This window comes from Ranitomeya variabilis, chromosome 3 (genome assembly GCF_051348905.1).
Source record: "Ranitomeya variabilis isolate aRanVar5 chromosome 3, aRanVar5.hap1, whole genome shotgun sequence".
NCBI lineage: Eukaryota > Metazoa > Chordata > Amphibia > Anura > Dendrobatidae > Ranitomeya > Ranitomeya variabilis.
In genome coordinates, this window is record NC_135234.1 from 691,054,168 (window position 1) to 691,076,966 (window position 22,799).

The following is a 22,799-nucleotide window of genomic DNA, read 5'->3' on the forward strand; positions in this document are numbered from 1 at the left end:
GACCAAGAAAGATTTGAAGAATACATCATGACATACATTATGTACAGCTCTTTTTCCTCTTCTGCTTTACTATCATTTATCAATGCTGTTATCAAGCAACGTGGCACATTAAGGTTTGGGGTTAGAAAACTTGCATAAAAAAATTACATCCATACAACAGCGGATTAATTCTTCCGTATTAGAGCCTTTTACTGAGTTACAAGTTGGGCAGAGTCTGGATAAACACAAGTGTAAATATGATTTATTTGCCCAAAGAAAAGGCGCACATACACATTACATTGAAGTAGGTCAAACCCACAAAATGTGTATAAGGGCCTCCCAATATCATCTTTCAGGGGACATAAGAGGTGGGAAGTTTGAATTTAACCCCCCACTTCTTGTGTTTTTCATGGAGAAAAGATGCTGCCAGACTCACTTTACTCCTCTCTCTGTTTAGAGAAGTTGACCTGGTGTGACCGAGCATTTCAGGGAGGCAGAAAAAATGTCTGTCAGCTGAGGAAACAGTTAGGCCGACATAAACCTCAGGTTTATGGGCACTTATTGTTAGCTAACTTTACTATGGAGGTTGGTGTGAGGCCTCAGATCACTCTCTGTCCACCATGGCATTCATATACAAAAATAGGAAAAAGAGTAAATGGATTAAGTGAGCTCACTAAAAATTTTGTCGGACCCTGGTCAAGCAGCCATGACGGTGATTCAGAGCACCGCGAACCTCCTCCTACCTGCCAGCATCCCCAGCGCCTCTTCTGATTAGAAGGTTTGGAGGAATTGTGTGTGAGCGATAATTATAATCAGAAGAGAAGCTGGGGATGCCTTCACGTAGGAGGAGGTTCGGAGGGCTCTTAAAAATCATCGTGACTTCTGGAAGAGGGTCCCGACAATCTTTTTGTTCAACTCTGTGATTATGTACTGTTTTACTGCTATCATATGTGACAAACAAGGAAGGCGAAGACCGGGTTTCTCAATGTATCCGACCATCAATGTTGGACCATCATTTATTTTTCAACAGGACAATGACCCCAAGCACACCTCCAGGCTGTGTAAGGGCTATTTGACCAAGAAGGAGATTGATGGGGTGCTACACAGATGACCTGGCCTCCAGAGTCACCAGACCTGAACCCAATCGAGATAGTTTGGGGTGAGCTGGACCGCAGAGTGAAGGCAAAAGGGCCAACAAGTGCTAAGCATCTCTGGGAACTCCTTCAAGATTGTTGGAAGACCATTCCCGGTGACTACCTCTTGAAGCTCATCAAGAGAATGCCAAGAGTGTGCAAAGCAATCATCAAAGCAAAAGGTTGCTATTTTGAAGACCCTAGAATATAAGACATATTTTCAATTGTTTCACACTTTTTTGTTAAGTATATAATTCCACATGTGCTAATTCATAGCATTGATGCCTTCAGTGTGAATGTACAATTTTCATAGTCATGAAAATACAGAAAAATCTTTAAATGGAAGGTGTGTCCAAACTTTTGGTCTGTACTGTATATATTATAATGCTCTGCAGAGAATTTCATCCTGGTAAAATGGGTCTGAACTGGATAAATTTCTTGCTGCATTAATGAGGTTGGCCACTACTTTTATAATGAAGGCCTATCTTTTGTACAACTGGCACCCTTGCTGATCAGCTGTTACTGTTGCCATTGGTAGCCATAATCATCTCTAAGATGCTGCCCGAGCACAGCCACAGCCGGGTACTACAGATCTATCCCTTATTAAGTTGAATAGGGGGTGAATCTGCAGTTCATTTGAACAGGGGGTGGACTTGCAGCACCTGGCGGCGGCCGCTTTTGAAATGATGGATCTGCTGTGTTCTGGCCACCCTGGTGTCAACTGATCGGTTGAGGTGCCAGGTGTCACACCCTTACCAATCAGATATTGATGGACTATTCTGGTAGAAGTTTTCACATTTACTAGATCCAACAGTCAGACTCTATAAGACAAGATCAAGGCCCATTATAGGCTCATTACACAAAGGCCATTAGCACCAAGATACATAGTCCTCAGTTACAGGCTGAATCTCCATTACTTTACTTTTGGCCGAGGTTTGAATTTCAATGTGTTAAATGCTCCTTCTACAGCTTTCGGCAGATAGATTGGGTACCGCTCTATTCGCTTAAGACTTGTGTTCCCCATGCTGCACCTCCACGACTGGCTGTATATGGATGTTCTCAGGACTTCCTCCGCGCTTCTCCTTGGGGCTCGTAGAATCCAGTTTGAATGTAAGCTATGTTCTCTGCTACTGGTGGCCACTGAGGAGAAGGAGAACATGAATAATAGAAGGAAGATAATGGAGAAATTACTCCCTAAATCCTAATAGGCTTAATAATAGGTTTGCCAAAGCACAGACCTATATGAATTGATAAGAAACAGGTAGTGAAAGGTTATGACATCCATAAATTAGGCAATTTTCATCTATACAAATCATAAAGCGAATTCAGACATTGATCATACTGTGGTAGATGCTGTTCTCTTTGTTATATGGCCATGTGGCCTCAGTACAGTCTGAATTTAACTAAATCCATTTAAGAAACAAGTTTTAGATTATTATAAAGATATCCATTGTTAAATGACCCCAAACATGCAGTTTCTATCTTCAAAATGATAGTGATTAAAGTGTTGTTGAATTTCTTGTATATTATAGGGGCAGCACTATTGATAAATGTGGACTTGTTTAAATCAGGCAGGAGGTACCAGGATTCTTTTGCTGTTTTTTTTTCTGAACTGAAAAGATGATAACTTTATAGCCTGGTTTAATAATAATAATAATAATAATAATAATAATAATCTTTTTTGTGTGTGTATACTGTATATATGCTCAGATGTATGGTTGGTGATCTGCTGTAAATCTGTTACCCTTTTCTATCTGCCCCTTCATCCTGCTACATTACAAATAGAAGAAGAGAAAGCAACAGGAGTTAACTAACAAATAACTGCAGAATCTGACTGCACACTTGGGTTGTGGTTAATCTGTAAAACCCCAAGACTCTTCCAGTTGCAGTGAAAGTTACTCCATCCCCATTGCAAATTCGATTTATTAGCAAAATGTACAAACTTTCTGCTCTTTGCATTAAACCATTGAAACAACAACAATAAATAAATAACTCAACACAACTAATATAACAAGTGATGTCTCTAACTTCAGCACAAATAATTTTTAATACTATTGTACAGTAGTCTCAGAATTATTCATCCCGTTCATGACAAGCATCTTTAGCACCTCTAAAAACCCAAAAGCACCAGTAACCAATATGCTCAAAACCATTTGGAGATACTGTTCTGTTTAGCAATGAATCCAAACTGTAACTTTTTGGGCCTATGGATGAGCAGAATGTCTGGAGGAAGAAACATGAAGCATACACTGGAAAAAACAACCTGCTCATCATAAAGCATGGTAGTGGATTGGTGATGCCTACAGGGAAGCATGGCAGTGACTCGGTAATGACTACAGTAAAACATGGCGGTGGCTCAGTGATGACTACAGTGAATCATTGCAGTGGCTCAGTGATGCTCTTGGGCTGCTTTGCTTCCTCTCGCAATGGAAATCTGCAGTGTGTGGAAAGAAAGATGGATTCAACAAAGTATCAAGAAATTCAAGGAAAAAGCATCATGTCTTCTGTAAGGAAGTTGAAACGTATCACCAAGGATTGGTTTTAGAAGAAGTCCTGGAAGATTTTAGAGTGGAGGTCACATTTGCCTGACTTGAACCCATAGAAAACCCTTAATGGGCTTTGAAGAAAGTGATTGCAGGACGGAAAAGTAAAAATATTAGTGAACTGGAGGTCATTGCCCCTGAGGAATGGATTAAGATTGGCAGAATCTAGTGTCTGGCTATGTATTACATTTGCAGGAGGTTATAACAGCCAAAGGTGATTGATTAAACCCTTCATAACCTTTGACTTATATTTACATCAAAGGTCGTGTCCTTGCCTTTGAGGTGGCCTTGCACGCCGAGCCCACATCTTTCCCTGCACTTGATGTGGCTCATGGCTGAATTTCATAGGAAATCGTTATTTCTGCTAAACATAGCGCAAGCAATAGGACAACTGCAGCTTCGAGTCTCCTACTAGGATTATTGAAAACAGTAAAAAAAAGTTTTCAAAAATATGAAAAAATAAAAAAACACAATCATAAATCATCCACCGTTTGCCCCATTACAAATAAAAGAATTTAAAAAAAATACACATATTTAGTATTGCTGCGTTCAGAAATGTCCAGTCTATCAAAACATAAAAACAGTCCAATCGGTAAACGGTATAACGAGGAAAAAATAAAAATGCAAGAATTACATTTTTTGGTCGCCACAACATTGCAATAAAATGCAATAACAGGCGACCAAAAGAACAGGGTGATCAAAATGGTATCATTAAAAATGTCAGCTCAGGGTGCAAAAATAAGTTATCCTCATCCCCAGATCCAGAAAAATGGAGACCCTATGGGTCTGGTAAAATGGCGGCACCTGCATAATGTTTTTTTTCTTTCAAATTTTGGATTTTTTTTCACCAGATAAAAAAAAATCCTAGACATGTTTGATATCTGTGCACTTGAACCATATTGCCAGGCCAGTTTTACCATATAGTGAACCTAGTTAATAAAAAATCCCAAAAAACAATTGTGGAATTTTTGCAATTTCACCGCACTTGAAATTTTTTTCCCATTTTCTAGTATGGTAAAATCAATGGTGTCATCCAAATGTACAACTCGTCCCGCAAAAATCAGGTCCTCGTAAGGCTTTATTGATGGAACAATTAAAACGTTATGGCTCTTGGAAGAAGGGGAGGAAAAACAAAAGCGCAAAAACAGAAAATCGCAAGGTCAGGAAGGGGTTACGGACTAAAGATGCTTGTCATGAATGGGTGAATAAGTCTGAAACTGCAGTAGTCAATAAAAGTGTCATTTTGTGATGAATTTGGAAAAAAACATTTTTATATTAGTTGTGTTGAATTAAAACTATTAAATAGTCGTTGTTTCCATTTATTGCAAATTGCAGAAAGCTACTTACCCTCATAATAAAGCTATCTCATATTTTTTGCCTTCTTTTGGACAAACAGGGTAGGATGATATGAGTTAACATGATTCAGCATGGGAGCACGGCTTTTTTTGCAATGTCCCTATCAATCCAAGTCTAAAGGTACGTGTCCACGTTCAGGATGGCCGGCGCTTTGGACGGAGCGGAAAACTCACTCCGCCCCCTTCTGTAGACACGATGATGCCGGATGTGTTCATTGCACACATCCGGAATCATCGCACCCCACACATAGGGCCCTGTGTTTTACCTTGCGGCAGTGCAGCGTTGCCGCAAGGTAAACAGACATGCTGCGTTCTAAATAGATGCGCCGCATGTCCGGAATCGCAGGGCCGCCGGATGCATGTTACTATGCATAGTGGAGACGGGATTTCATAAAATCCCCTCCACTATGCTGTAACATCTGGACGCTGCGGATTGAACGCTGCGGCTCCACGCAGCGTTCAATCCGCTGCTATTCCGGATGTAATACGGCCGGTGGACACATACCCTTAAACATTTTAATTTCACAGATATTTGTGGGAATACAGACTCCTGCATAAAGGATGCAAGCTTCTGTGACAAAAACAAAATATCCTCACATAGAGGTTTGTCTGGTCCACAATACATCATCACAAGGTATATTCCAGTCTTATATCAAGATGAGGGTCTCAACAAAATACTGAAAGATGGTTTTAGATCTGTGACGAGGAAAGGTCGTTCTCTGGGAAATAAGAAGTCCCCCAGTCTTCAGAAAACAAACTTCAATAGCTCCATGTGGCGCTCCACAAAAGGATTTTACCAATGTTCAAAACAAAAATGTGATATGAAATACAAAGCTAAATACCAAACAGTCAAAAGGCAAAAATTATAGGAAATCATAATATTAAAGGGTTTCTTTTTGGGTTTTTTTGCTTGAGTCCACTCCATGTCCATTGTATAATATAGAAATTAATGACTAGTGCGAAGCGACCGTGCTCAGATAAGGTGTTATCCTCCATGCTCGGGTGCAGACTGAGTGACTTCAGCGTGCTTGAATAATATGTTCGAGTCCCCGCAGCTGCATGTCTCACGGCTGTTTGACAGGCGCAACAAGTGTGGGGATTGCCTGTTTGTTAGCCAATCCATGCATGTGTTGCAGCTGTCAAACAGCCGCGAGACACTCAGGCATGTTCAGATAAGGCCGCTTTCACATTTGCGGTTGTGTCCGCAGCGTTTCTTCCGCAAATATCCGCATGCGTTGTGTCTTCCTATAAATAACATTAGAAATGCATGCGTTTTTGTGTGTTCGCGTTTTTCCACGTTTGACGACGCATGTGTAGCGCCCCCACTGCCGCAGGGCTGAGGGGTACCCGGTACCAGGCCTCTGAGTCTCTGCTCTGGGGTTGTCACGGTGGCTAGACCCGGTCCGTGACCCTGCTGAGGGGCGTACAGTAATAGATGTGGATAGTAGTGGTGGTGCGGTGCAGTAAATAACGAGGACACCAGGTTGCAGTCTCTTTACCTCTTTACTGAAGGTCTCTGGGTCCTCAGTCTGGAATACGGTTCACCAGGCTGCGCAAGTCCGGCCGGTCCAATGGCACCTCCAGAGTTCTCCTTGCAGGTGGAAATCTGTGCCTTCCTGCTAGCACTATGTGTTGTGGTCCTCCCCTGCTGAGCTTACGGGATAGTCCCCACAACTGTTGTGTCTGTTTCTCGTGTTCCCTCACAACTCGATTAGATGATCTTCTGCTAATCTTCCGTCCCTCCCAGGTGTTATGGTTGGGACGCACCCGTATGACGGGTAGGCTCGGAGCTCTTCCGGGACCCTAGAGTCGCCCCTCTCCACAGGTTGCCCCCTATGTCTGCGTAGGTGATTTAAGTGAGACAGCCCGCCTGTGACTGACTGTCCTGCCGTTCCGGCCGCCGGTTGTTTACGCCTCAGTAGGATGTTGCCTCGATCTTACAGCACGACTCCTACTGGTATTCTCCTTCTCGCTTTGATCTCGTTTCTCACTCAGCACAATAAATCTCGCTTCTTGTCCTTTCTTAGGGCACCGCCGCTATGAAGTGCAGGCGCGGTCCCGTAGCTTTCTCTCTGTTTGCCAGGCCTCTGTCAGGATCCCACCCCTGACAGGGACCCTACCGAATCTTCCCCTGCAACACCCTCTGCCACAAGGTGTTGCCTGGTTCGTACCCAGTCAGCGTTCTCTCTCACTTCCTGCCTGACCCCCAGTTTTACCAGTATGTGAGGAGTGGCCTAATGAATAGTACCCTTAGCTCCCCCTGGAGGCCCGACTGTGAAATGTATTGGTGTATGTGATACCTGGTCAGATGAACTCCTTCAGTGCCATCAAACATACCATAGCCCCCCTTAGTGGCGGAGCCACAGTACTGCAATGACCAGGACTCTGGGGCGCTGCACTCCCCCCCGGTTAAATCCAGTACTCCTGGACTGGGAAGAAAACAACAATACATGTCAGCAAAAAGACATACAATTTTTGTGAGTGCAATAACAATAAGCATATTTGAACAGAGCTTCCCTTTATGGGAGGTGAGGACACTTGAACGTTACAAACATGGTAAAATACTTTTAAATAACTTACTATAAATAACTTTTCTTACCCAACCGGGTATTCTACTAAGTGCACAATTTTTAAACATTAATTTAACATTGCCTTTAAGGATGTACACTCTGAATCCACTAAAGACCTTCTTATAACACATTATAAGGCTTAAGCAACTGTGCTACATTCTCCTACTTTACGTCTGCAGGACCGCCTGTCCTAACTGCTCCAGGCCTGCTGCCTCTCCTTTCTTTTACAGGACCGCCCCATTCTGCCCGAGCCTACTGTCCTTCCACTACTATACACAGTATAGAACATGTTTTTCTTTCAGTTTGAGATCATTGAGCCATCTCTATATGGCTCCTAAGAGGACTCACCACTAACCCCTACGGGTTCACTTTCTGTCCTCATTCTCTAACACATTATCAAACATTTCTTACAATCAACTAGTTGGCTACATATAACTTCTTCATATTAGCATCATTACTTTTTCTTTCAAGACATTATTGCCATCTAACCATCTTAAGGCAACACTGTACATAAGTGCAAGATGTGAACATCCCCTTTAAGAGGGGACCAAGTCTCTACGAGGTAGTGCAACTTCTAAGCCACAAGTCCGTATGCAGCAAGGACTCCAGTGCAGGTTCCAAGAACCGTATCTTCGCAAAGAGTCCGTCTTTATGTAAAACCAGTAGAGAGCACCTTTAAGAAGGTGCAAACTATATACAAGGAGTTTGTATCATGCATTGTTCATGATTCAGCAGTTCTTTGATAACTTGTGCAAATGTAGAAAACAAACAAAAAATAAAAAACAATAGGGATCCCGGGTCAACAAAGGGATCCGTTTAAGAGTAACCCTAGACGGGTTTTAGCAACAAAACAGCAAGGAAAAACAATGAACTATTTACAGTCATTAAAGCATTTTTGCTTACTCAATCTTGTAGTGTAGGGGGTGGTCTTCTGTCCCCGGCCGATGCAATGTCTGTGCTGGTGGTTGGTCTCCCAGGTGTCATCAGATCAGCCGGTGTCTGGATTTGAAGGCTAATCCTGCTTGCAAGTTTGGCGGCTGCTACAAGGCGGACGGTGGTGATAGTAACGAGATCTGTCAACTCTGGATCAATCGGGGTCGCGGCAACAGGTGACGCTCCCTCAGGCTCACACCGGTGGACGTTCCGAGCGCACCATCCTTGTGCATTCCGGCGGCGAGTGTAGGTCACCTGATCCCCCCTTTGCAATAGGTCACCGTCTCAAATGCAGCAGGGAGTTTTTACGTTGTAGCTAGTAACAAAGACGTCAGTTGGTAGTCCCGGTTCCTGTATGGAGCCCCAACCCCTCTTCGGGTGGAAGGCTAGCACAGTCCCCCGCTTTACCACGTCGTTCCTGTTGTGCGCAGGCTTCCTGCATTGCGTCTTCGGCATATCAGATTGTTCTGTTTCGTCTCGGTTTTTCCAGTGTTGGATCAGACATTGTTTATACTGTTCCCAAGTGAGCACAGCAAGGGTGAGGCTCTCCCCCGGAGCTCCATACAGCTCGTTCCAGGGGGTGTCCCACCGGAGGATCACCCCATCTGGGCCCACATCTATGGGTTCCCCCATCTTGGTCGGTAGGGGAGGTACCAGCTTCCCCATCACGTCGGGGGTGAGGACCACCCGTTCCACCGTAAAGGCGCGGTTATTGCTGCTGGGGTGAGGAGCGGTCACAGGAGCGGGATCGGTCAGGGGAGCCGGATCGGTCGGGAGAGCAGAATCGGCCGGGGGAGTAGGGGTGCCGTCCATACCTGCGCCTGATGTGATTCCACCGATGTCGATCGGTTCCGTTGACGAGGACACTGGAATCGGCTGCAGCCCGGACCGCGGCTCTTCCGGAGTGGCCTCTTGACATAGCTCCGCCCTCCATGGCTCCGTGGCGGGGGTAGGTAGACTCGGCTCCTCCACTGGCGGCTCCCAGAAATTCAGGTCCTTCACGGGCGGTGGACGCGAGTCCGTCTCTGATGGGTGAGGGCAAGCCGGGATCACCTCGCCGTTGCTCGGGCACTTGCTGCTCATCATCGCTGTCTGGCATTCGGCGGCAACGCATGCACCTGGCTCCGCCATTTCTCCAAGGTTGAGCTCCTTCTTCACCTCGTCCCCGCCGTTGCAAATCAGGGGGCGGTTCTCCTCTGCTGCTGGGTAGGTCGTCCTCTCGCAGCAGGAGTCGGAGGGGGCGGTCGCTACTTCTGGCGCCGCTTTGGTAGTCTCCTCCCATGGCACGCCCTTCTTCCTCTGTGCTCCCTGTGGCGCTGCAATGGCGGCGGCTTTTGGCGGGAACTTTTGGCGGTAAATGGCAACACACAGTCTTTGCAATAAAATACAGTCCAAGCACAGTAAATCACAGTTCCAAGGCACACATGACCTGATTCTCCAGGCTTAAGTAGATCCTGTTCGTGACGCCAAGTTTGTAGCGCTCCCACTGCCGCAGGGCCGAGGGGTACCCGGTACCGGGCCTCTGAGTCTCTGCTCTGGGGTTGTCACGGTGGCTAGACCCGGTCCGTGACCCTGCTGAGGGGCGTACAGTAATAGATGTGGATAGTAGTGGTGGTGCGGTGCAGTAAATAACGAGGACACCAGGTTGCAGTCTCTTTACCTCTTTACTGAAGGTCTCTGGGTCCTCAGTCCGGAATACGGTTCACCAGGCTGCGCAAGTCCGGCCGGTCCAATGGCACCTCCAGAGTTCTCCTTGCAGGTGGAAATCTGTGCCTTCCTGCTAGCGCTATGTGTTGTGGTCCTCCCCTGCTGAGCTTACGGGATAGTCCCCACAACTGTTGTGTCTGTTTCTCGTGTTCCCTCACAACTCGATTAGATGATCTTCTGCAAATCTTCCGTCCCTCCCAGGTGTTATGGTTGGGACGCACCCGTATGACGGGTAGGCTCGGAGCTCTTCCGGGACCCTAGAGTCGCCCCTCTCCACAGGTTGCCCCCTATGTCTGCGTAGGTGATTTAAGTGAGACAGCCCGCCTGTGACTGACTGTCCTGCCGTTGGTTTGAAGTATGGCTTAGAGCTCTGTACCTCCTCGGCGTTCCGGCCGCCGGTTGTTTACGCCTCAGTAGGATGTTGCCTCGATCTTACAGCACGACTCCTACTGGTATTCTCCTTCTCGCTTTGATCTCGTTTCTCACTCAGCACAATAAATCTCGCTTCTTGTCCTTTCTTAGGGCACCGCCGCTATGAAGTGCAGGCGCGGTCCCGTAGCTTTCTCTCTGTTTGCCAGGCCTCTGTCAGGATCCCACCCCTGACAGGGACCCTACCGAATCTTCCCCTGCAACACCCTCTGCCACAAGGTGTTGCCTGGTTCGTACCCAGTCAGCATTCTCTCTCACTTCCTGCCTGACCCCCAGTTTTACCAGTATGTGAGGAGTGGCCTAATGAATAGTACCCTTAGCTCCCCCTGGAGGCCCGACTGTGAAATGTATTGGTGTATGTGATACCTGGTCAGATGAACTCCTTCAGTGCCATCAAACGTACCATAGCCCCCCTTAGCGGCGGAGCCACAGTACTGCAACGACCAGGACTCTGGGGCGCTGCACATGCGTCGTCTAGTCGTCTGCGTCTGGGTGCGGAAATGCAACATGTAGTAATTTTTAGAGGCGTCAATTTGCCACCTGGAAACGTATGCGGTCGATTGCGTAAGGTTTGCGCCGAAAAAACGCATTGTAGTCTATGTAAACGCATGCATTTTTAAGCACATGCGTTTGGTTGCGTTTTTCAACGCATGCCTTTCAATTGAGAAAAACATGTCTAGACACTGATAAGCCACCCCCCACATACAAGGTGATAAAGGGAGGTAGTGGACATTTGCAGTTCAGTACTCAGCAGACTGCCTTGCAGACGAGACGCCCCACAACCCCTTGGAGCAGCAAACAAGCCTCAGAACAATGTGAGTATATCCTATCCAATGCCTTTCTTTTAAATTTTCTTTCTCTACATGTCCTAATTTCTGCCATTTCTTTCTTTCTGCACGCATCAGAATGTCTTCTTCTGATGATGATGAGCAAACGCCTGGGCCTGCACAAGGGGAACATGTCAGCGAAGTGAGTATTCACCTCCTCAGATTGGTAAGTATTCACTGTCACATCTACACATATGACAATGTATATTTTCCTTTTTTCAGACCACTTCTTCTACAGTGGAAGAGACTGGGCAGGAGACTGGGCAGGAGCAGCGGAGTCACGGTCGGGTGGCACGGCGGCAGCGTGTAAGTATACCTGGCTGACTGTTTATTGTATCCTCATTTTACAATTCTTGAATCTTCATTTCTTTCTACTTCTCTCTTTCTTTCTCTTTTGCTTCAGCACCGTTGTTTATTTTTATTTCAATATTCATGCCATTCCTCTGCTTCTGTTTTCTGTCTTCCTTATGTTAATGTCTCCAATATTAATGTCCTATTTGTTTTTAGGTTCCAGAAGGGGATGAGGACCTCATAGAGAATGAGCACCTCATCTCCCTGGTCCATGAGCGAGTCCCGTTGTGGGACACCCGGGATCCACTGCACGCCAACAACGTGACGATCCGGCGGCTTTGGAATGAGGTGGCCACAGCGTTGTGGGATGGCTGGGCCAATGCCCCGACTCGGGTCCGTTCTGCATTTGGTAAGTATAGCAATGCAGTGTGATGCAGTCAAGACCTTGGCCATGCTCACACAACTGTGTATGATGATAGAAAGTCATTACTTTTTCTCAGCACACACAGTTGTGTGACCACGGTCAAAAGAGCATTGTCCTAACTATTATGTTTTGTTTTGTCAACAGTGTCAAAAGTCAAAACACGTTGGCGATCGATGAAGGACCGCTTCAACAAGGACCTGCGCCAAGAGAGCCGGCTTCCAAGTGGTTCTGGAGCAAGGATACGAAAATACAAGTACCACCGCATCCTTGCGTTTTTGAGACCGGTCCTTGCACGAAGAACGTAAGTATATTGGTTAAAAAAAAAATTTAAAAAAAGTTTTGTAATTAATGCTAGCATTTTTTTGGTCAATATTTTGAATCAGTATTTGGAAACCAAAACCATGAGTGATTGATACATGCAGAAGAGGGGCATGTGTTCTTTGAATACTTTTCCTCACATAGTTCCACTCCAGGTTTTGGCTTACCAATACTGATTTGAAATACTGAGCAAATACTGACAGTGTGATGGCAGCCTACACAACAGATGTATAGTCATCAAGTCAGGTGTCAGAAGTAATGAATTCATGATGCACAAACAAATGGCTCCTGAATTCATTTTTCCTGACACTTGTCCTGGTGAGTATAGATGTGCCTTGTATGACCTCCATCGTCCATTTATATTTTCAATCAGTGTTTGAAATCCAAAACCAGGAGTGATTGATACATGCAGAAGTGGGGCACGTGTTCTTTGAATACTTTTCCTCACATAGTTCCTCTCCAGGTTTTGGATTACCAATACTGATTTGAAATACTGAGCAAATACTGACAGTGTGACGGCAGCCTACACAACAGATCTATAGTCATCAAGTCAGGTGTCAGAAGTAATGAATTCATGATGCACAAACAAATGGCTCCTGATTTAATTTTTCCTGACACTTGGCCTGGTGAGTATAGATATGGCTTGTATATAGATATGGCTTGTATCGCCTACATCGTCTCTTCATATTTTACATCAGTATTTTGAATCCAAAACCAGGTGTGGTTGATGCATGCAGAAGTGGAGCATATGGTTTTATTATACTTTTCTTCGTACTGTTGTACTCCTGATTTTGGCTTTCAAAGTCTGATGTAAAACTCTGTCCAAATAGTGCTAGTGTGACCTCTGCTTTAATCTCAATGTATATAACACAGGAGTTATCGCTTTGTAACTGTTTGGTATTAATTTTTTTTTAATCTTTTTTCACAGCACTTGGAGCTCCACTGTTGGCCCAGGTTCTGGAGCGGTCCTTCATCAGTCAGCCACGGACCCGTCCCAGCCATCCTCCAGCGCTGCAGCAAGTGGGCCTGCCACACAACCTGGAGACCAGGAAGCTGGTCCATCAGGTGTTCCCCTTCCCCAGTCCTCTGCCTCTAGCCAATTTTTTATGGGCTCCTCCCGGCAGCGGCAGAGGGCCGCGGACAGGTCACTCATGCCCGAGTTTTTGCACTTGAGCTCGGTCTTCCACGAGGGACTCAAGGTGATGGGTGACCGACTGGATACTGCCATTAGTCATATGAGCACACGTATCCAGGAGGTCACCACAGCCCTTGCCCAAGTGAAAGCCAACCTCCAGAGGCCAGCACATCATTTTTTTAATCAGATAGAACAGGGCATGTCGGAACACCTTAGTCCCGATCTCCAGATTACTGTTATGCAGGCCTGCAATGCTGCTTACGTGCAGGCTATGCAGCAGAGTCGGTATTTTCAGCAGACAGTGGGGGCATTTCCACCAGTGCCCACACTGTCATGCCTTACCTCAATGCCGACATCTGCTGCATACCACTGCACGGCCACCTCCATTCCAAACACTGCCGGACCATATTATAGCACCACCACCATGCCCAGTGCAGTGGGACAGCCCACCGCCACCACCATGACAACTGCTGCTCCTGCTTGGGCCTCCTCCACTGCCACCACCATGCTGCAGCCGCAAGACCCTGGCCTGTCATTCCCCGCCACCACCACAAGAATGCCGCTGCCGGACCCAGGCCCATTCCCCGCCACCACTACAAGAATGCCGGTGCCGGACCCAGGCCTGTTACCCGCCACCACCACAAGAATGTCGCTGCCGGACCCAGGCATGTTATCCGCCACCACCACAAGAATGCCGATGCCGGGCCCAGGCCTGTTACCCGCCACCACCACAGAAATGCCACTGCCGGACCCTGCCCTGGCGTTCCCCGCCACCACTAGAAGGCAACAACAATGGCAGATGGACCGTGACATGTCGGCGACCACATCAAGGCCAATACCCAGTAGTCCAACGAGGCTCCCCGGACGGCAGCGCCAATCAAAAAAAGGGAAAGGCAATAAAAAAACAAAGACAATAGCTATCCCTCCCCCCTCACCTCCCAATGTGTCTGTAATGTCTGGTTTGTCTCAACCTTCTAGTGTGTCTCTGCCCTCTCATGTGTCTAGCCCAATCCCTGAATTTCCCGACCCCAGTAGTTTTATTGCACCTTCTCCAGCCACCCCTGCGTCGTCAATAGTTAGCCAGCCCTCACTGCTCCACACCCCCCAATTTCGGCAATCACCAAGCAGGCGCAGTTAATTTGTTTTTTTGGTTTTATGTTGTTAAAATAAATATTCTTTTTTTTGCCCCCCAATAAGGTTTGGATAACTGTGTATTTCGTCGCCGGCAACACACACCGTGCGCCAAATCCAAACATGCGCCGAACAATTTTTTTTGGGCTACCTCCTAGCTCCAGTAGTTAGTTAGTACAACACATAAGGTTTGTGTGTGTTTGGTATAGAGAAAATAGGTTGCCCCCAAAAAAACCACTTGTATTTTCAGTCTGTGACTTTTTGTCGCAGAATTAAGACAAAATGGTGGCAATACACAGCTGAATACATAGCTGTAACTATACTCAACTGGTCGTGTCTTAAGAAAATTGTTAGTTATGACACCAGAACTTTAGAGTAGAGAAATGCCTTGTATTAACTCCATTTTATCTTCTTTGTACATTAAATCTATTTAACACAAAGTGAAGGTACGATGGAGGTGATACAAGGCATATCTATACCCAACAGGACTTGTGTCAGAATAAATAAATTCATGAGCTACTTATTGATGCATCATGAATTCATGATTTCTGACACCTGACTTGATGACTATTGATCTGTTGTGTGAAGCTTCCGACACACTGACGTAATTGGCTCAGTATTTAACATCACTATTGGTAAGCCAAAACCTGGAGTGGTTCAATGTGAGTAAAAATCAAATAAAAATATAAACACCACCTCTGGATTTAACAACCACTCCTGGTCTCGGCTTATATACTGATGTTAAGTAATGAACAAATACTGAGAATGTGATGGCACCAAACAGCCATCATTTACACAGTCTGCCTCACATACCAACTGGTGAACCGAGTCATAACGCAATGACGTCAACAGCCCAAGAACCGTTAGTGGTGTGTAAGCAAATACATGGGAGACATGGTGGAGATACTAAAACAGAATTTTTTTATTAAAACAAACAAAATCAACATTTTGAAAATAACTGTTACACACCCAAAGCCAACAGGACATTTCACACCATATTGTCCTGCCATTCCACACGTCCGAGGTCTGAATCAAAAAATGCAGCAAATTGGTCCCACATGTGGCCTACTTCAACTGTTGACCGCAGCGGGTGATGACGGTAATCAGGCAAAGGGTTTCCAACAGGTTCATCAAGTTCTATGGTGGGTCGCTCCTTAGCCAGAATGAAATTGTGGAGAACCACACAGGCTTTTACCACCTCATCCACTGTCTCCATTTTTAGATTTATGGCAGTTGCCAGAATGCGCCATTTGGACACCATAATCCCAAAGGCACACTCTACTGTTCTGCGTGCCCTGGTTAGTCTGTAGTTATAGATCCGTTTTGTGCGGTTCAAGTCCCGACTTGAATAGGGCTTCAGGAGATTTTCACTCATCTGAAAGGCCTCATCCCCAACCATTACAAATGGCAGCGGTGGGCCTTGAGTGTTGGGGAGATGTCGTGGCTGTGGAAAATTAAAATTTTTGCCATAAACACGTCGGCCCATAACCGAGTTTTTAAAAGTCTGTGAATCGTTGCCACGGCCAAAAGCACCAATGTCCACGGCAATGAAGCGACAGTCCGCATCGGCTACTGCCATGAGAACAACTGAAAAATATTTCTTGTAGTTGAGGAACTGTGATCCCGTTCTGGCTGGTTTGATAATCCGGATGTGCTTCCCATCCACCGCACCCAAACAGTTGGGGAAATCACAAACAGTCCAAAATTTATCAGCAATTTCCATCCACATGTCCTCCGTGGGTATGGGTATAAATTCCTCACGGAGAATGGTCCATAAAGCCTGGTAGGTGTCAAAAACAATTCCAGACAGGGTGGAAATTCCAAGGCGGTCCTGGAAATGGAGGGATGAAAAGCTCTCTCCAGTTGCAAGAAATCTGTAGAAAGAAAAAATAATTTACAAAAATGCAAAGAATACATGTCAGACCAGCAATAATTATGACTAGCATTTGTTTAGAATTATTACGTACCTTAAGGTAACCAGGAGACGTTCCTCTGGTGGAATCGCTCTACGGAGCTGTGTGTCCTGTCTCCGGATGGCTCCTTGGACGCGATCAAGCAAATCCCGGAAAGAGTCTTGTGACATCCTTGTATATTCCGGGAATTTTTCCGGGTTCTCATTGAGCTCGACATACAGGGTGTGATATGCACCACGGCTCTCCCGCAGTTCTACAATGGGGTGTTGCCAAAAACGCCTACGCCGTATCCTTCTCTGTCTTTCCCGGTTTCGGTGTTGCTCCCAAGCAAACGCACACGCCAGAAAAATCTTGATGCTTAGATCCAGGTTGAAGTAAAAGCTATCCATGATCCATCATGGATAGATCCAGATCCATCATATCCATCATGTCACAGGATACAGGAGCAAAATCTGAAGATTTCAGCTGTCCTAGGGTCTATATATAGATATCCCGTAATACACGCCCTCTGTAGTCCCATTGGCTGTTTCTTGTGATCTAGATTTTTCTCCTGTAAATTTTTTCAACATGCGCAAAAAAACCGCAAACGCATGGAAAACGCGTAAAAAAGCATGTAAACGCAGCGTTTTAATGCCGCATGCGTTAACCGCATGCGGTTTGAAAACGCTGCGTTTACACGCGTTTTCTTGTGTTTTTCTTGTCCTTGCGTTTGCGGATTAAACGCTGCAGATTTAAACGCAAATGTGAAAGTAGCCTTACTCCTTATCCGAGCACGGTCGCTCATCTCTAACAGGAATGTTAATGTCAGGAATAGCAGTATACATGAACTAATAATAATATTGTAAAAACACAAACCATCAAAGTCAACATCTGCATGCTTGAAATCACATGGTGCCGTCCTTATTCTTCTCTCTGTGTCCAGCCCTGCAATTACTGAATCAAAATAAGCTATAGCGTCCATGATATCTGAGTTGGGACTTGGCTTTTCATGATCCCTTGAAACCTGTGTAAATACAGTGAACATTTATGTTTCTAAATGAGTTTTCCAGGTAGGAAGAACGAGCAGAAGGCCAGAGGTCTCCTCAGTACACTCACTTCATGTGCCCTTCAGTTGCTACAGTGCATCTATAACGAGTTAGATACATTGAGTCAAAGAATCTAGAAATATTAAATGTACATTTTTTTATCCTGTGTGCACTATGGTTTTTTTTTAAAGGTGTATATGTAAAAATGATTCAAGTGAAGTTCACCCATAGAAATGAAATAGCTGCGGCTGGAAAATGTTTCAATGTTTAGACACAAGGTTGTATAAAACATAAAGGCACCCCTGTATTAAGAATTCCAGGCAAAGCTGGCTGCATCCTTTATTTAGGGTGGTGTGAACCTGTGCAAGGATGGTCCTACAAGAAATGGGGTTTATGGAAGGGGATGATGGCAAATAGGTATCCAGTCCCCTGGTCTTACTTATTTAAGGGTGTAGTGGTTAATCTGCTCTAGAAAGAGCTCAATTTTAATTAATTAATTAATTAATTGCTTTTCTTCCTCCTATCTCTAAATACAGGTGCTTCTCACTAAATTAGTATATCATCAAAAAGTTAATTTATTTCAGTTCTTCAATACAAAAAGTGAAACTCATGTATTACATAGAGACATTACAAACAGAGTGATGTATTTCAAGTGTTTATTTCTGTTAATGTTATTTCTGTTGTAACCCAAAAGTCATTATCTCAGTAAATTAGAATACTTTATACCACCAGTTTGAAAAATGATCTTGAAATCAGAAATGTTGGCCTACTGAAATGTATATTCAGTAAATGCACTCAATAATTGGTCGGGGCTCTTTTTGTATCAATTACTGCATCAATGCGGCGTGGCATGGAGACGGTCAGCCTGTGGCACTGCTGAGGTGTTATGGAAGCCCAGGATGCTTTGATAGCAGCCTTCAGCTCGTCTGCATTGTTGGGTCTGGTGTCTTGCATCTTCCTCTTGACAATACGCCATAGATTCTCTATGGGGTTAAGGTCAGACGAGTTTACTGGCCAATCAAGCACAGTGATACTGTTGGTTTTAAACCAGATACTGGTACTTTTGGCAGAGTGGACAGGTGGCAAGTAGTGATGAGTGAGTATGCTCTTTGCTCGAGATTTCCGAGCACGCTTGGGTGTACTCCCAGTATTTTGGGCGTGCTCAGAGATTTAGTTGGTGTCGCCGCAGCTACATGATTTGTGGCTGCTAGACAGCCTGAATACAAGTGGGCATTTCCTAACAAACAGGCAATCCCCACATGTATTCAGGCTGTCTAGCAGCCGCAAATCATGCAGCTGCGGTGACATCAACTAAATCTCCGAGCATGCTCAGAAAACTCGAGTAAAGAGCATACTCGCTCATCACTAGTGCCAAGTCCTGCTGGAGAATGAAATTTCCATCTCCAAAAAGCTAGTCAGCAGAGGGAAGCATGAATTGTTCCAAAATTTCCTGGTAGATAGCTGCGCTCACTTTGTTTTTGACAAAACACAGTAGACCTACACCAGCAGATGACATGGCTCCCCAAACCATCACTGATTGTGGAAACTTCACACTAGACCTCAAGCACCTTGGATTGTGGCCTCTCCACTCTTTCTCCAGACTCTGGGACCTTGATTTCCAAATGAAATGCAAAATTTACTTTGTGTGCTAGCAGTGGAGCTGAGACGCTCTGCAGAAGCCAGAGCAGTGGGAGAACAAGGAGGAGAGGTAAGTATTGTGTGTGTGTGTATTGGCTGAACTATACTGTGTATGTATGTGCGGGCTGCACTATACTGTGTGTGGCACGTGGGCTGCACTATACTGTGTGTTGGGGAATTCCTATACTGTGTGTTGGGGAAATACTATACTGTGTATGTGGGGGCTGCATTATACTGTGTGGGGGATTGCACTATAATGTGTGTGGGGGGTTGCATTATACTGTGTGTGGGGGCTGCATTATACTGTGTGTGGAGGATTGCACTATACTGTGTGGGGGGGCTGCACTATACTGTTTGTGTGTGCTGCATTATACCGTGAGCAAGGGGGCTGCATTACACTGTGTGTGGGGGGCTGCATTATACTGTGTAGGGGGTTGCATTATACCGTGTGTGTTTGTGAGGGGGGCTGAATTATACTGTGTGTGGGGGCTGCATTATACTGTGCTATGTGGCTGCATTATATTCTGAGGAGGCTGCATTATGCTCTATGAGGGGGCTACATTATACTCTATGAGGAGGCTACATTATACTGTGTGTGGGGGGCTGCATTATACTCTATGAGGGGGTACACTCTATGAGGAGGGCTGCAGTATACTCTGAGGGGGCTGCAGTATACTCTGAGGGGGGTTGCAGTATACTCTGAGGGGGACTGCATTATACTCTGAGGGGGCTGCATTATACTCTTAGAAGGCTGCATTATGCTCTATGAGGGGGTACATTATACTGTGTGTGGGGGGCTGCATTATACTCTATAACGGGGCTGTGGTACAGAGGGGGGCTGCAGTATACTTTATGCGGGGGCTGCAGTATACTCTATGAGAGAGGCTGCATTACACTATGTGTAAGGCTGCAGTATACTCTATGAGGGGGCTGCAGTATACTTTATGTGAGGGCTGCAGTATACTCTGAATGGGGCTGCAGTATACTCTGAGATGGGCTGCAGTATACTCTCTGAGAGGGGCTGCAGTATACTCTCTGATGGGGTTGCTGTATACTCTCTGAGGTGGGCTGCAGTATACTCTCTGAGGGGGCTGCAGTATACTCTCTAAGGGGGGCCACATTATACTCTATTAAGGACCATGGTCAGTGCATTATACTATATGTACTTTATGGGACCTGCATTATCCTGTATTGAGAACTATCTGTACCCATCATTCTTCCTGATCTGGAGGAAAAAGGCCAGGAAACAAGCTTCGAACGACTTCAATATTGTCGATCGGGTTCGTTTAATGGCCTGAACTCTGCGCATGTAAACACAACAGAAATGTTTCTGTGTGATGGTGCAATATGTGAGCATTTGGGGCCCCACTTTAAACTTTTGCCCAGGACCCCACTTTGTCTAAAACCGGCCCTGTCTGTATTTGACATCAGTATGTGTAAGCCAAAACCAGGAGTGGGTGATAAATACAGAAGTGGTGACGTGTTTCTATTATACTTTTCCTCTGATTGTTCCACTCCTGATTTTGGCTCACTGATGTAAAATACTGACCAAATACTGAGCAATACTGTGTACTGTGTAATGGCTGTGTCTGACCATGCAGGGACATGGTCTGATCATACCACAGCTCCTGAGCAGGGGAGGAAGTAAAAGAGTATACAGACATGAACGGCATGGGATCACAACTGATTCTTTCTTTGAGATAAAACATTGCTTTAAAACAGGCAGTGAAATGTTTTACCTCATAGAAACAATTATTTGCGATCCGGTGCTGTAGTAACGAATGGAACACAGAGGCAAAATGGATAACACAGAATGAAAAATGTAAGTATAAGTAAGCAAAAGAAATAAATAAAATAGACACGGTAATGTGAATGTAGCCTAAGAAAGACTGACTAGGCTTGTTTATGACTTGACATGTCAGCTTCCTCTTACCTTTCCATCACCCGTGTCATGTTGTGATAATTTTTTCCCAGTTTTGGATGATTTGGTTGATACTGGTGAATATTCAGCTGTTCCTGTTATGCACCTCAAATTATGGAGACCAGCTAGATATTTTTTCCTGAGAGCTAATAGATCCTGGAGGTACTGGAGGAAATCCTGGGTCTTGGCAAACAACCACGCAGAGTCCTCATCTTTGTAGTAGCAGCATCCTGAGTCCTCAATATTTGTAGTGCTTTTATACTTTTTTAAAGACTCAGCAATAGGTGGTTTACCTCCTCCGACTACATACATAGAGGTGCTGCGGACCAGGCGAACCGGTGAAAGTGTGCCAGTGTAGGTGGTGCTACCATCGGTAAGGTCGTGACTGCAAGAGTTCGGATGAAGAGCCGACTGAAGTTTTCTCAGCATGATGTTTTCTGGATAGATTTGTGGAACGATTTCAATATACATGTGAACCGTTGTCTCCTCGGTGACCCAGTTTTAGGTAAGACCCAAAGCCTCATAGACAAATACTTTGTTGGACTTGGCCTTTGGCTTCCGTCGATGAGGTTGACCTTGGACCACAAAACTTCTTCCAGAGAATTTCCTTTTTAATAATGCTAAATATTTTGATGTAATAGCATTTTACAACGAAGTTTCTTCATTCTTTATCCCAGATGCACAGGTCCTGTCTTCCCGTCTGGACACAAAGCCTCATCACTGATCCGGTCTGTAACAGAGGATCTCATGTGTTTTCTCCATGGTAACAGAAAAGCACATGGATATCTGGTGTCTGTTTATTGTTAAGAAAATGGAGGAGTCAGATAGCCAGATGCCATGTATACTGCATGAAGGAGTCTAGCAGGAAACGGCCGGCAATGGCTAATTTATTCTACACAAATATTGGAATCACTTGTAGGAAATGAAGATTTCATATTGCAGTTTTACAAAATAAAGTTTGCTTTAATTTTTTTTTTTTTCAGTAAAAGCAAAATTACTACTTAGTTGTACTTGTAGCCAGATGAGTTTCTGGACGCTAACAAAGAATAAAATCAAATAAATGTGCATATAAGGTCTGATCTTGCATCTGCAAGGAACAACATAGTCTACTGCACTATTCTATGTAGTAAAAAAAATAAAAGGTATGTGACTGACATATTCCTGTCTCGTGTATGCCAAAAAGAAAATGTATACGTTCACCTTTGGCGTGGTGAATTCCACCAAGACTCAATTTAGCACATGGTTTTCCCTTTTTGGGTGCAAATATTAGGCTTTGTAACCTCAATCCCTGATGAAGCCAGTATAGCTGGTGAAACATGTTGGGGAGGCTTTAGGAGCAATTTTAATAGCATTATCAGTGTATGTGTAGGGGGATTAAATGGGTTATAGGTAGCGGCCGCACCTGATCCCTTACCCCTGAATACTGTCAGAGGACATGACTAGGGCTATGAGCAAATTTATGAGACATGAGTTTTGTTACTAGTACGTTCTTGACCCAACGTAAACACACTGCAGAATTTTAAGTCT

At 45.0% G+C, this 22,799-nt stretch overlaps 1 protein-coding gene across 1 annotated transcript; it reads right to left on the reverse strand.

Moving 5' to 3' along the window:
• Positions 1-1,851: 1,851 nt before the first annotated feature.
• On the reverse strand, positions 1,852-21,957 carry C3H13orf42 (chromosome 3 C13orf42 homolog). The gene is made up of 3 exons (XM_077299808.1): positions 21,285-21,957; positions 17,544-17,691; positions 1,852-2,252 (listed from the first exon to the last, which is right to left on the reverse strand). The coding sequence occupies exons 1-3, from the start codon at positions 21,741-21,743 to the stop codon at positions 2,026-2,028; spliced, it is 834 nt and encodes a 277-aa protein (XP_077155923.1). The 5' UTR covers positions 21,744-21,957; the 3' UTR covers positions 1,852-2,025.
• Between the last annotated feature and the right edge of the window lie 842 nt (positions 21,958-22,799).

Coding starts and splice junctions, on each gene's coding strand:
- C3H13orf42 (XM_077299808.1), bottom strand. CDS start 21,743: ATGTATATTGAAATCGTTCCACAAATCTATCCAGAAAACATCATGCTG. Junction 17,692..21,284: donor ATGACACGGGTGATGGAAAG/GTAAGAGGAAGC, acceptor GTATTTACACAG/GTTTCAAGGGATCATGAAAA. Junction 2,253..17,543: donor TGCAGATGTTGACTTTGATG/GTTTGTGTTTTT, acceptor CCTTCTCCTCAG/TGGCCACCAGTAGCAGAGAA.